General features: G+C 42.0%; 1 protein-coding gene across 1 annotated transcript in view; it reads right to left on the bottom strand.

The window, feature by feature from the left end:
* Positions 1-5,282: 5,282 nt before the first annotated feature.
* KIAA1210 (KIAA1210 ortholog) overlaps positions 5,283-15,069 on the bottom strand; it is a 68,780-nt gene continuing 58,993 nt past the window's right edge. The window contains exons 8-12 of the mRNA XM_065410914.1: positions 13,402-13,498; positions 10,632-12,198; positions 9,772-9,877; positions 8,770-8,875; positions 5,283-5,458 (exon numbers count right to left, since the gene is read on the bottom strand). Of these exons, the coding sequence (XP_065266986.1) occupies positions 5,283-5,458; positions 8,770-8,875; positions 9,772-9,877; positions 10,632-12,198; positions 13,402-13,498 (2,052 nt within the window). The remainder of the gene's footprint in view (positions 5,459-8,769; positions 8,876-9,771; positions 9,878-10,631; positions 12,199-13,401; positions 13,499-15,069) is intronic.

Genomic DNA, 15,069 nt, shown 5'->3' on the forward strand with positions numbered 1-15,069 from the left:
TTTTTTTACTGAACCATGTTTAGATGCCTCGATATAGGCATGCACTGATTTGTAATTGAATAATTTTGTCTATTTGCTTTAGTTTAAGCATGAGCCTGTCATCTCCAGCATCAGAGGCAAGAGCGATTTGAAGGAATATATTTAAAGGTTATTATCAGTATCAGTAGAAAAGCAATAACTCCATGGTAAGAGATGAATGAGGAGATTCTTAAGGAAATTTCCTAAAGGGGAATAAGGTATACCTCTACCCCGATATACCGCTGTCCTCGGGCGCCAAAAAATCTTACTGCGTTATAGGTGAAACCGCGTTATATCGAACTTGCTTTGATTCACCGGACTGCGCAGCCCCGCCCCCCGGAGCACTGCTTTACCGCGTTATATCCGAATTCGTGTTATATCAGGGTAGAGGTATACTGTGATAAAGGGCCATGGGAATCTTGAAAAGGTTCATCTAACCTCAAAGGAAGAGCCGTATAATTCCTTCTATTGGTATCTATTTTGCTTTTAGAAGTAACGATCATATACTGCCTTGAACATATCCAGTTTATTGGCTGGAAACAAAATCAATCAATAAAGTTGGCTCTGAAAATATTTCAGTTCTTCATCACTTCTAGTTTCACCCTATTTCCAAATTCCCATTCACAGGAGGAATGCATGAGTCTCCAGTTCTCTGAATCTGAGGTTGCGCTAAGGAAACCCCTGAACCAGTTCAAGAGAGCTCCTCACTGAGGAAGTTTTAAATAGGACATTTGGGGATGTTTGACCTACTGGAGACTGTTAACACATAGCTCACTTATAGCAACATGTTAAATGATTTCTCTCAAGTTATATATGAATTAAATGCTTCTGTGCTCTATGGCAATAGTTCAATCCTGAACCATGGCAATATGCAGTTTTTCAGCTTCACACAGCACGCTGTGCCCTTCCAGTCATTTGAATGACTGCCTCGAACAAGCATACCATGTAAACGGGCAGGGCCAACAGTTCTCTGATGCTCCGAGAAGTGACAAAGCACATCTATCCCTCCAAACTCCTCAGTCACCAAAATGAAATGTCATTGAATTGTGGTTGCTGATATCTTGCTGCCCTTGGAAACGGTCTGTATGGTAGATCTTTTAAATGGATTAGCAACCATATTTTCCACTTACTAACACTGTCAGAATTTGGAGACAAATCAATACGCCTTTAGGGCTTGTTTCTGCTTCTACCATTGTTTAGGGGATCTGAGAGTTTTCACAAATGGTGCATAGATCTAGGGCCGGTATAACTAACTAAAACTGACATTGAAAAACTTTCTTTGGTTTTTATGTTTCTTTCCTGTAACTGCTCACACTCACATTTATTCTTTGCCCCTTTCTACAGATTCACTCTGGTATATTTTAGGTAGAACTGGCCAGAAGATTAAAACATCTTGCTTATCCTTAATTGAAATTATTTCCCCCCACAGATTTGTCAAACTGTTCAAATATTTTTTTTAATGACTTTTCCCAACTTTTTTTCAAAGCATTTGTTAAAAATATTCAAAATTGTCACTGAAATGGTAATCATGTCTAGAACATCTTAGATCAATTTTTCAATAAAGTGTTGGGGAAAACATAGATCCATTTCAAACCCTTTAGAACAAAACTCTGAAATTTTGTAATGCTTCAAAAAACTAACTTTTCAGTTTTTGATAAGCTCTAATTTCAGGGTGTTTGAGTTCTGGAGAGTGAGGAAAGGATTGTATCCATCAGCAGGAGAACCTAAAGAGGGTCTGAAAGGAAACTCCATTTGCTATGCCTAGGAGTATGAAGGTTCATAAGGGACCATCACGTCTCACTATGAATAAATCTGCTCTAGAGATAATAGAGATTAAGTTAACACAGACTGCCCAAGGTACATTTATCCCACTCAGATTGCCTTGTTCAGCTGATACTACGTTATCAGCTGTGTGCAAAGCTTAGTGCATAGGAACTTTCATGTAAATGAGAAGGGTCACATTTAGGCTCCAAGGTCTTAAAAATCTGTTCTCCATGGTCTAGTTCAACCAAGGCCATGGGGACTCTTGACCCTGGGAAGACAGGCAGCAGAGCCAAATTCACAAAACAGTGGTGGAGCAGGGAGTACAGCATAGCCAGTCTACCCCTGGATCCTGCAAACACTTCCACCTGTGCTCAACTTTAAGCATGCCTGTAGGCCTACTCGAGTCAATGAGACTATGCACATATGCATACATTTGCAGGATTGGGGCCCTGATCTGCTGATATACACTAAACTGAGAGAAAAAACATTCATGCACTTTGCTACTGAACCAGCTCCCCTCCAAAAGCAGCAGTAGACTATGCCATTCAGTGGAGATTTGCTTATTTTCTATTTAACATAACAGATGAAGCAAAACAACCACTGAAGGTTGGAGCCAAGGAGGATGGTATGTTTAGTATTCCCATCTTTACTCAGTGATGCATGTAAGATAGGTGCCAATGATGCTGCAAATTTATATATTGGATAAACATTCTATAGCATTTCTATCCCCTGGCCTGACAGCCAAAGGTACCTGCTCCATGGCTGTACCCCAAAATGCAGCAGGAGGCATGACCAACTGGATGTTTAAATGGGCTGTTATAAGGAAATGTTAATTGAGCTGGCAGGCCTAACGTAAGGCCCATTCACTTTGATTTTGCTGGGGCAGCCTATTGCTCAGTTTCTATAAACAAACATACTATAGAAGTTTACAGAATCCTGCTCATTGAGAGTCAGTTATATATATATATATAAGGATTTCTAGAGTAGCTTCCTGTCCAGACAGCAGCAGTTCTGCTGCAAGGAGTAGGGAACATCTCGTCTGGTCACCAAATTCTTCTGATCAACCAATTTAAAAAAACAATAATTACTGATATTCCAGTTCATCAAGAGCTTAAGCTCCATTCCTGCCATCAATGCTACTATGCCAGCCCCTTGATCCTGCTGACTTCAAGGTCCACATAGCAAAGCACAACACAGCGATTTCTTTCAGAATTGTTGAAAGAACCCCACACCCCAAGAGAGACTGCACCAATTGTCCCATGACTTCAAAGAAAACTAAATAAAGTCTCTCACCTCTGTGATGCTCAGTTCAAAGCCCCATAGGTAGAGTTTTCCCCAACCTGGAATCTATACAGTATATCAACCCACCCAGCACAAACAGTTCTTCAAGGTCTGCTTCCTTAATGCCAGTCCCTCCCCTCCGGAATCACAACCTATCCAAACCCTGAAAAATTCCATCATGACCATAGCGTTTAATAGTAAACCAAATATGGGAATAGAATACAAAAGGGGGTCCTCCAAAGGTGAGGATTACAAAAACGTATATACATACCATACAGAAAATGAGAGAGACAATATCAAGAACAAAAGCAACAAGGTAATAGATAAATGCTGTTTTCATTTGCAGTAGTTTAGGTGTGGGGTTGCAATCCAGACTGGCAAAGAACAGGAGAGAAATAGCAGTATATAGGAAAGTGCATATTTTAAACAGAGGGTCAGTAAACCCATGTATGTGATGTCAGCTGTAGAAAACCATAGTAGACAATGTTTAATTTGTTCTTTTACATAATACTCTCAAACTTTAGAGAAATACAAGTGCTTCAGTACATTGCAGGAGAAGATACACTACTTAGAACCGATACTAAAAAGTAGTAAAACCAGCCTGTATTAGTGAACCGACTGTGGAACCTTTTCTCTTTCTGATTAGCATTGACTCATAAGAGCAGACCCATTAACTTAAGTGGGACTATTTGTGCGAGTAAGTTGTTCAGCCACATGAATAAGACTTGCACAGTCTTCATTAGCAATGGATACAGATTTCAGAAGTAGTAGCATATTTAAATTCAGGCCAGAACCAACAGGTGGGAGTCTAGATAATGAGTTACTCCAAGGTCAAACATGTTGTTTCACATTTGGACCTCTTGCCACGCACCATTTTTCTTAAAGATGCTACCCAACTTGTTTGCAAAAGACAATCTGTCAGACAAGTCAGTCTTCAATGTTTTCATTGGCTGTAAACAGAAAATGTTTTGCAAATGTGCAATGTACAGGCAGCTGCAGTTTGGTTGTCCTGACACTGATGTCACTAAGTCATTTTACAAAGTTTATTTTTAAAGGATCTGATTCTGCTCCCATAAAAGTCAGTGGCAAGACTTCAGTGACAGCAGAATTGAACCCTAAAAGAGCAGCTGTTTGCCAGCTATGTGTCTTTAGATAGATGTTCAGCTTCAGCTTTCAGTTATGTACTGATGGCTAAGGGTGGATGTTGCATGCATCTCTTTTTTTTTTTTCTAAACTGCAAAGGAAATAGTCTAAAAATCATAGTGCGGTGAATATGAACAGTGGGATACTGTTTGTGGCAAACAGGTATCCTTCTACACAGAAAACAAGAGTGGGTCAAACCTTCCGCACCTCTGCCATTAGCAGGGATATTTCAAGGCTTACAAAGAGAAATTGCTCTATGCTAGAAATTTAAATATAAAGATTTTAGCTTAGGTATAAGGACCAAATTCAGCATCTCCAAACTACCTTAAGGTCAGTGGAGTTATTCCAGATTTACAGAGGTAACTGAGCAGAATCTAGTCCTTAGAAGGTATTGATTTTTTAAAATACATTAGCAGTAGAACACAAAGGCAGTGCAGTTCTGGGCCTTTCCAGTAGATGGTATAATATAAGGCATGAGGCCCAAGGCAGAGTGACTCTAACCACCTAAGAAATGAGAATCCCCTAAATCTGCATTGCTGCTTGTGTCTTGTTTCATTTATGAAATAGATACGTTAACAATCAGAACCACAGTCAGACCTGCCCTAGACCAAGCTTTAGAGACATAAATGCTACTACATCAGTGACAGCCAGTCTGGATGCTCCAGTGCAGAGCTCTAAAACCATTTTGTGACACCAAACAAATTCAATGCTCAAAGTGAAATCATGCAGAATACTGTATTGTGTGCAGGGTACTTTAACCTCCCCTTTTAGAAAGGAAATGCTTCAAAGGCATGAAGTGCCTCCTCTTAGAGCACCACTGTCTTTTAGTCAAACATGGTCAGTATGAATGGGTCAATTGGAATTTCGTCGTGGAAAATGCTCAGTTTCCTAATGCTGGTGGTTACTGCAGGTTAACCTGTCAATGGCATTTCTTCTTCACATATTCACAGCTACAGTCTGTGCTGAAGGTTCTAAGGCTTTTATCTCATCCCCCCAAAAACAGTCCCAGCGAAGAAGTTACTATATGGAGTTAATACAGTTATTGGTAGTACAGAGGAGGACACTCTTGTCATTTGCTATTGAACAATCTGAGGCATTTCACTCCAAGCTTTGGCTTTTTTCTTGGCCAGGGACAGCCAGGGTGGTTCAGTAGAGCTGCATGGTGTCATTGGCAGATTACAGGATTGTCTCGTTTCCTTTTCAGTGGTGGGAACCACAGACGCTTCCTGAGCCATAGGTCCAAGTGTAACTGCTGAGAACAATGCCAGTCAGTCATCAGAACACAGGAGAGTTAGACAGAACTTATGCTAACTTTTTTTCCTGCTCTTTAAAGTGACGTCACCTAGAGGTGAAACAAAACCAAAAGTGACACAATTTCACAAAGCAAGAGAGATAAGAGGAGGAATTACCAGACTAGATCTGACCAGTGCCCCAGAGACCAGTGCCCAGTCTGTGACAATGGCCAGGACCGGCTGCTTCAGATGAAGATGTCAGAAACTCTGTAGTAGGCACTTAGGAGAAAGCTTTCACTGGAGATAGGCTAACTCCCAATATTTAGAGGAAGGCTTAAGCCCTGAAGCATGAGTAAATTTTTCCAAAATTCCTGAGGGATTTTTATCTTGTTCATATAAATATCCAATTACTTTCTGGATCCTGCTAAAAACTCTTGGCCACAAGTATAGCTTGTGGCAGGGAATTCCACAGGCTAATTTTGCATTGTGTAACGCACAAGTGGCTCTAGGAGTCAACCATATGAGCATGTGCTGCATGGGAAGAATCACTCCAAGTTTACCTTGGGCTAGCAGAGAACGATAGGCATCTTCAACACTGAGTGGTCTAGAGATTTACCTTCCAGTCTTTACTGCCAACAAAAATACTTGTACTATAAAAATGCTACTAGGAAAAAAATATGCGTTAAACCCATACTACATTTTCTTGGACATGTTAGCCAGAGGGGAGGGAAGTTGATAGGATAATGTGACTAGATATTCTTTTCAAATATAGCTTTTGAAATCTGCAGCCTATCACAAGCCTGGTGACATCGGCAAAGACTAAGGAATGTTGATACTGTTGCTGGTAAGGCTCCGAGCTACTATTTTAAAAACCGCCTAATTTATCGATCTTATCAAAAATATCAAAGACTGATGTCTTCCGACGGGTTGCATGGGACAGGACAGAATGCAGCCTACACATAAGCAACTGAAATATCTCGAGGGACAGTTCACAAGCCATTTGACATTCGGCACACTCCTTCCACTCCAACAGATTGTATTTCATTTGGAAATATAAATCAGGGCCTGAAAAAGCCAAACCTTCTCTTATGTTTAATTACTATCTACAAGTCTTTGCGTGGCACGCAGGAGGGAGGGCAAGGCAAGCATGAATGGAAGCTATTTATGGGTACAAGCAAAGTTAAGCACAAGGGGCCTTGATCCTGCTTGTGTTGAGATCAATGAAAAAATGCGCATTCACTCTGATAACATTTGTCGGCAAAGCCTGCCCCTGGGATCAGCTCAGTAGGACCCTGGGCCTCAGCCTGGGATAGCCCTGGCTGTGCCCTGCATGGGGCAGACTATAGCGGAAGGGACAACGCTCCCCTAATAAGAGCAGGTCAAGCTCCAGATATAGGATCACTTTTTCAACAGCGCTTACATAACGTAGGGACTTAGGCCCAGATTTTTAAAGATGTTCAGGCATTGCTGCACTCAGCAGTGCCACACCTAACTGATTTAGGAGCCTACATCTCATTTTTCAAAAGGGAAGTAGGCACTTAGGAGCCAAAATCCCATTGACAGTTGATGAGATTTAGGCTCCAGCAAGGTTTAAATACCTTTTTAAAATCTGGGCCTCAAGTCTCAAAGGGAGTTAGGCTCCCAAGTGCCTAAGTCCCTTTTGAAAAAAGGAACTTGGACACTTATGAAGATTATACCCATATTCCTCTGTATTGAGTGAAAGTCAGTCTCAAGTCCCTTGGACAGTCTCAAGAGCGTAGGCTTAAAAAAGGGGGTGGAGTGTAGACAGAGAATGGGCACATCTGAGGAGACATGGGCTTAAGGACATGCTAATAGGGGGTCTAAATAAGCAATCCCCTTTCTGGCCTGACGTTTGCTCCGAGAGAGGAGTAATGCGGCAGCTCTCCATGCAGGATCTGGTTTCTCAGAACTCTCTCCTAATCATCCCATTCTACCTTGCGCTATACATGCACCAAGCCACAAATGTCAACCTGTACAGGACGCGTATCATACACACAAGCCACAATCACTTATCAAGTGCAGAAAGAAAACTTTTGCAACAGCCATTTACAAGACAAAAAGTGTGTCCAAGGTTACCACTTGCTCTGGAAATTATATATACTCCTTGCCCCTCAGCCAAGTCAAATTATTGGCTCCTTTAATATGAGTAAAACAAGAGGAGTCTAAGTTTTGAAAGTCTTCCTGTTTTGTTGGTCATGTGGGGACAATGCTGCAGCAGGGCGTGGTGTTTTTCTGAACTGTTGGGTAATGGTGATTTTCTTGAAAACATCAACATTAGTCAGAGATAGTCATAATTTTCAAGAGGTGAAAGAATTGAGTGACCATAGCTGCTACCACTGTGGGGAAAAGACATTGTACACCAGGATGATCCATGGAGCAAGACAATGCAAAGAAAGGTTTAGGCTGCAACTTTCATGGGTGGCATGAATTTCAGCCAAAGTGAAAATCCAGGTGTCTCCGGCAGAGGCATGGGAGAAATTTTCAGCCCAGCCCTGACTGTACTCCAAAAGGAGACGTCTCAAACTTCCTACCTGCTTACCACTGTCTAGCTTTGTGCCGAGTTTACTGAGTCTGGGAATGAAGCTGGCACATAATGGAATCCTTAAAAAAAAAAAAAAGGATCATAGCTGAATCACACACTGAGCTGGCAGCTAACGTGGCATTTCTGGGTCATGTGATTCCTCAGCCAGTCATCCATTGCTATGTCAGCGACCCAGGATGGGGAGGAAGGCGAGAAAGTCTATTCACTTACTTACAAGAAAGCTTTGAAGTTAATAGATTTCATTGAGTAAAATATAGTCTGAACTGCAAGTTTGATGCGTGTTATCTGCACACGGTTCCAGCTCAACTCTGATTTTAGGCATAGCCCTGAACCAGGGCTGGGCATACGTTGCATCAGTCTCCTCAGAAAACACCATGAGGCACACACCTCTTTGAGCCACGGTTACTCCCTGCTGGTTGTAATTTACTACTGGCCTCTAGTCGCAGTGAGTCACTGCATCACCAACCACCCCTTCCACGTCCTGAGTCAGGAACCTTGGCAAGCGGGCGGAGGACGGAACTTTTCTCCGCTCACCCCCCACCCACCTGCTCTGGGGATGGAGTAAGCAGGGGAGTAGCATTATCGACATGTCTGGACGCAGCCTAGTGGGTGAAAATGCTGAGCAGCCACCCTCTGAAGATTATGCCCATTTAAAGGTTTCTCAGGCTGGGCAGCCAAAAATGGACACACCCAAAAAGTCACCAGTGAAAATCTTGGCCATTACTGTGAGTGAGTGAGTCAGACACACACACTTTAAAAAAAAAATACCTGCTGTAGCAGACATAGTGGTCTTCATTTGTGATTTCTTCTCCTGAGCGCACAGGCTGGGAGTTAGGTTCTTCCCCAATAAATTCTCACTAGCACAGGTCACTCGCTTTAAGGAAAAAAACAAAGAATGCAAATAAGGAAACCAGCAAGTGTAAATAATTACACACAGGAAGCAGTTCCCCTTTAAGGTTCGATCAGAGGTGGACTTCGAGAATTCACCAGAAGAGAAATAGAAACAGGGCACAGGTGCTCTGGGGAATATACCAAGGCAGGCCAGGTGCTTTTCTCTTTACACAGCTTTTCAATGGCATGTTTAACAATCACTACTTGTGATACTGTATCCACTTACCATTAAGTCTGTAATATACTTATGATCACTGAAATAACAATACTGCTTTGTCCTTCCTTGGCACCCTCTAGCCAAGGATCACAAAGTCCTTTACAAATATTACTGAATTAAACTTCCCAACAGCCCTGCAAAGAGGACAATTATCCCCATTTTACAGATTAAGAAAGTGAGACACAGTCAAATGACTTGCCCAAGGTCACACAGGAAATCTGTGGATGAACCACAAACCTTTTGCCTCCAAGTCCTGTGCCAGAACCAGTTCTCAGCAGCAGAGCAGGGGCTGTGGAAAACTGCCGTAACATAGAGCAGCTTTTTGTGGCTGCTTTAAATTGTGCTGGGCATTTGGCAGACCCCTTGCAGGGTTCAGAATATGAGAGGCACAAAGATGACTATGGCAGGATAGGTGTGTTGCAGAGTCTGACCCCAAAATTCCAAGTACCTGAGCTGCGGATATGGCCAAATACACATCTATTCATTTGCATCAGCAACTGTCTGTGGGCACAACTTTAGAAATTGGTTTTGAAAATTTAGTCATACACATTACTAAAAACCTGCTATCCAAGAACACCAAATTCAGTATTGTGTACAGGCATCCTGTCAGACGGTCACAGTATTCACAATGGTTCTAGTCTACCAGCCACTAGGTACCATACCTCATCTTGATCCATTTTGTCCTCCCTTTTATGTCCTTTGGCAAGAGGATGACCCTGGAAACCTTTCTGCTTTAGTTTTGCCATGGAGACCCAAGCTGGTTCAGAGGTAACAGTTTCCAAATGCGGACTAGGGACTTTTTCTATAAAAGAAGCATTTTGGAAGTAAAAAAGGGATTTAGGGCAAGTCTATCAAAACCTAAACAGTTTTGTGTTTTAAATCCTTCAGCGAATACACTTTGAAAAGGGTGAAGATAACATTAATTTCCCTGCTGATTTTGTCTTTGTTCCTCGGCAAGGATGTTTGTCCTTTTTATCTACTGGAGTCTTTAAAGTCAATCGGGGCAGGATTCAGCTCTCAAAGCAACATGCTGACGGTACAGGCTAAATGTAGAGTGATGACCATTGTTCTGTTATGTAATCCAGTTAGAGACAAGCTGCCTTTTCGTTTCCCAAATTTTTTAGAAAAAAATTACAACTAATGTGATACCTGGTTAAGTTCTAAATTGCATTGGCCTGGCAATTAGCTGAAAACAAATTCTCCAAATTCCACAAAAACTGGGCAAAAATGGCCCATTTTATATTTCTGATGCCCGGTTACTATTCTAGCTTGAACATACTCTATGGTGGAACCTACGAATTTTCTTGAATAGCCTAAACCCAAGATACAAGTCCAAACTGACATCAGCTGAGTTACACCAGGGCTGAATAGGGTCCTGTATTTCAGGGTCAAGGCTATTAAAGAAAATTTTTACTCTTTTCATATCCCTGGTTTGCCGCTCTTTGTAATGGCCTTGCACAGCCATTATTCTCAACAGTCTTTGGATACAAGTATAGCATAAATACCTGAAAGTTTGTTAGAGTGTTGCTTCTTTGAGACTTCTTCAGGTTTTGTTTTGGGGGCATTTTTCTCTTCCACGACAGCTGATTTTTTAGCTAAAGCTTTCTGGTTGCCTGGAAGGCTGTGAGGTGGCCTCCCAGTGCCTACTGATTTTTGATCCTCCTTGACAGAACCAGAAGAGGTGGTGTGAACAGCTAATGGAATCTGCTTTGGAGATTCACTGTGGTACTTTAGCAAAGAGGATGTTCTTCTCAGTCTGATCCCAAATGGGTTTTCAGCATTCTGTGTTTCATGCTCAGCCCCCTCCATGGAAGAATTCAAACTGGCCTTGTTGCTCTCATTATCCCTCTCAAACCCTTCAGGGTTGTTTTTTGTAGACTCTTGCCTGGTGGTATCTAAGTGAGCTGTTCCTTCAAACAACTCTGGTCTTATGGGAGAGGATGGGGAGCTTCTAGCACAGGAATCTTCCTTGGAATTTGAACCCCCCGAAAGAGATCTTTGCCAAGCAGGAGCAATAGTAAATCGAACTGGTTTTGTAGCAGCAGATTTCAATGGACTCTTTATATTTTCCTCTGGAGATTTGCTTTCTTTCCTTGTTTTCTCTTGAGAAGTTACGCCGCCTAACTGGTTCTGCTGACTGTCACCACTAAGAGGGATACAACTCTTGAAGCCAGCCAAACTGGAGGAGGCAAGGCATCCGATGGAATGTTTTTCCAAGTTGTTGGATGCATCTGTCTCCTGATTGCTTTGGCGAGCCTTTGAAACAGGACAATGCATTTCTGATTTCAAATGTAGCTCCTTGTTCACTTTACTCTGAGGCAACATTCGATCTATATCTGACACAGACACAACTGAGTCTTTTTGTAGGGATGTTGTTGAATCTACATTGTCTTTGGTTGGCTGAAGTTCCGTAACTTTGCACCTGTCTTTATCATCTTCTGCTGCTGGGGTATTTTCAGGCACTGAAACAGCCATGCACTCTACTTCAGAGGACGTCTCCAAAGTGGCTAAAAGAACCTGGGAAACGCACCCTGCAGGATCTGAATCAGGCCAGAGGAAGTTGTTCTCATCGGTACAAGGCTGATCTTCCACTTTTCCTACAAGTGCCACACCACCGTCTCCAGGCTCTTTGTCACTTTGGTCTACAGGTTGTTTTAAGGATACCTTTGTGGCATCCTCCTTTTCCATGGAAATGCCATACAAGTCAGATGCTAATGTGTCCTGAAATACAATTGCTTCTGGTTCAGTCTGTAGAGATTCAAAAAGTTCAATTACTTCATCAGTATTTTGCAGAAGTAGTTTGAATTCACCAATAGATTCATCAGAGCAGTAAGGTACCAGTACTTCCTCTGCCTTGTTCTCCTCCTCAGACTTTGCTAGAGAAGACTGCACATTTGGAAAGGACACTGTTACTTTAGATTGATGGTCTGTTTCTATAGGGCATACATCCTCTTCTAGCAAAGTACAAACTATGTCTGCAGGGGATACAGAATTCCGAGGGTTACTTGTGGAATTGTCAGTCTTTGTTATGGCCTGTGTCTCCTTAGCACCACTTCCTTTTCCATTATTCTCCTCCCAGACCAATGAACCTGTGTTGAACAAAAGAAAACAAATTTATGCTTGATGGTTACAATGAAGACTCCTGCACTCCTCAACCCCCCTGCAATTTACTAGATGCCCACGGCTGACAAACATACTTAAAAATGGGGGATGGACTGGCTGGCTCAGGAGACTGGTAATGAAATACATTGGCTTCCGTTGGAATATAGCCAAGGCTAGTAGTAGTTGAAAGCTGCTGTCGCCAGGTGCCTGCTCAGCAGCTGATGTATCAAATGCATTGTTGCTTTCAGTTCAGATCCTAGTGTGCCAGTATCTACATCAGTAAAATCACCATAACTATTGGCACTATTACTGGTAGTCTCAGGGATGCAGTATCTGAAATGGCAGCTGGGGGCAGCTCACCCCGCTGATATCTGCCCTATTCCTGTTCTTTGGCTTTGGAACCTCGACCTCTAGAACTGCCCCCTTTCACAAACGCTGAATTCACCAGAAATAGTGCAAATACACCAGAAATAGTGCAAAGAGATGCCCAACTACGTACCACGCAGAGCTGTGAGCTGTTAAGAACCCTCAATCCCTGTTCACTTCAACGTGGCTTGCAGGCACTAAGCACTTCATAGGCAACACTTAGCATCCTGCAGGGTCAGGCCTTGAGTTTGTAACATTGTCAGTGTTTTGTTAAACCAATCAATCAATGTATTTATAACGCACTGATCAAAATCAGGGATTCTAATAACGGGCTGTTTGGGAGAAATGGCAGCTGATTTTACTATTGCAGTGAGAATCAATTATCAGCCAAAAAAATAGAGGAAAAAATGGACCTGCTTGTACATAAGCTATTTAAAGTCACACTACACACTGTCTCAAGATGGTTTGTTCCAAAGGTATAATGCTCAGGCAGTATTTACAGATGTAGGATAAAATTTTCAATAGTGCCTAGGTTACTTAGAAGCATAATCAATGAGATTTAGGCTCCCGTGTGAGATAGGTGCTTTGGAAAAATGTTACACCTAGTGTGATTTCTGTTTTAATGCCTTCCGCAGAGTTCATCATCGTTCTGTTTAGCAGAGCACATCATTCTTTTCTCACTTTCAAGCACAGTCTGCCAGCTCTCAGGCAGAGGGGACGGAGTTTGGGATTTAAAAAAAAGTAAAAGCTGCCTAATTTTAAAAGGGCTGTAATAGAATTCTGTTAACAGACTTAACAATTTAGCCTTCAAAATTATGCCTTACCTGCCCAATTTTCATACTGGTCAGCATCAAGGAATTTTGTTGTACTTTTCTTTTCTGCAGTTACAGGAAGACTCTGTTCCTTTTCCAGTTGTTCCAGCTAGTGGGATTCAAAAAAGATGCTTGGGTTGGTTCAAAGTAAAGACTTTTGCACAAAACTTACACTGTATGTAACTTCATTTTGAAAAATATAAACATACACAAGAAAAAATCCCTGTATTGTAACTTCAACAATACAATGAATGAATGTTGCTACTCCAATGAATTACATAGCAAGACATCAAAGCTTTAAAACTACAAATACAGTACTTCAGTTTTTGGTGAGTACCAGAAACATTCTAAGACAGATACATTTTGAGAGGGAGTGTTTTCAAGACATGACAAAGCTACATGGGTGTATAGAACAGAACAAGTCAGAGATGTCATCATCAGTTCAGGTCACTAGAAATGCCACAGGAGAATTCGCTATTCTCCTCCAGTGTTGTAGTTTTATCTGCTGCAGTGCAAAGAGCATCAAATAAAGATTCTGTAAGAGCTGTGCTGCCACTGAAGCCTAGCCACTTGGCAGGGCAGGAGTTCATGTCTCCAAGGGGGCAGAGAGCCACCCTTGGGAATTCGTACTCTGCCTAGCAGCAGTAAATCCAGAACAGATTTTCAAGAGGAAATGCTCCTGGTGCAGAAGGGAGCATCTTGCATAGAGCAGTTCCTCCCCATTTCTGCCACACTCTGCCCAGCCTATGGGCCCCAGTCCCACAATATGTTTCCCAGGGCTCTGTAGATTCCCAGGGGGTGGGGGAGATAGACTCCCTACCCCAGTGCCACCCACTTTTGCTTCTCTCTGCCAGTGGAAGTGGAAGACTACATGTTCCATGCATCCATCTGTCTGAGCAATCGGTTCCCAGATCTATGGAGCTGCTAGGACTGACATTCAGCCCAAGGCTGCTTACAGTAGCTCAACTACTCTGCCTCCTTGAGATGCAAAAGATTACAGATAAGGCTGGTCTGAGGTTGTTTAATAGTTTTTTCTAAGTAAATTGGCTTTTCAAATACAAACTTTTTTTTTTTAAAGAAAAAGTTTAATTTGAAGTTTTTCAATTAAACAATTAGAAACTAAAAACCCCTTTCATTTTATTCAAATCAAATAGGACTGAAAACAAATCTGGTTTTGGCGTTCCCCCCTTTCTTTTCCTTCCAGTGGAAAAAGGGAGGTGGGACAGAGAAATGGAGGGAGGGAACAAAAAAGAGAAAATTTCATTTCAATTTGAATGACAGCAACAAAACAAATTACACCTCTACCCCGATATAACGCGCCCCGATATAACACGAATTCTGATATAACGCGGTAAAGCAGTGCTCCGGGGGGGCAGGGCTGCGCACTCCGGCGGATCAAAGCAAGTTCGATATAACGCGGCTTCACCTATAACGCAGTAAGATTTTTTTGGCTCCCGAGGACAGAGTTATATCGAGGTAGAGGTGCAATTGTGAATCATTTCAGTGAAAAATTCCAAACCAAACAAAATTTTAGTTTCATTCAAAAATTTCCTTGGAAAAGAATTCCCATTTTTGACTGGCTCTGAGACAGCTACAGAATTCTCTATTCTATGGATTATTCCCATGTCAAATTCTACTTCCACAGTTTAATTCTCACTGTAGCAAAATTCTCCCCTTCAC

Source organism: Emys orbicularis, chromosome 9, assembly GCF_028017835.1.
Source record: "Emys orbicularis isolate rEmyOrb1 chromosome 9, rEmyOrb1.hap1, whole genome shotgun sequence".
Classification (NCBI taxonomy): Eukaryota; Metazoa; Chordata; order Testudines; family Emydidae; genus Emys; species Emys orbicularis.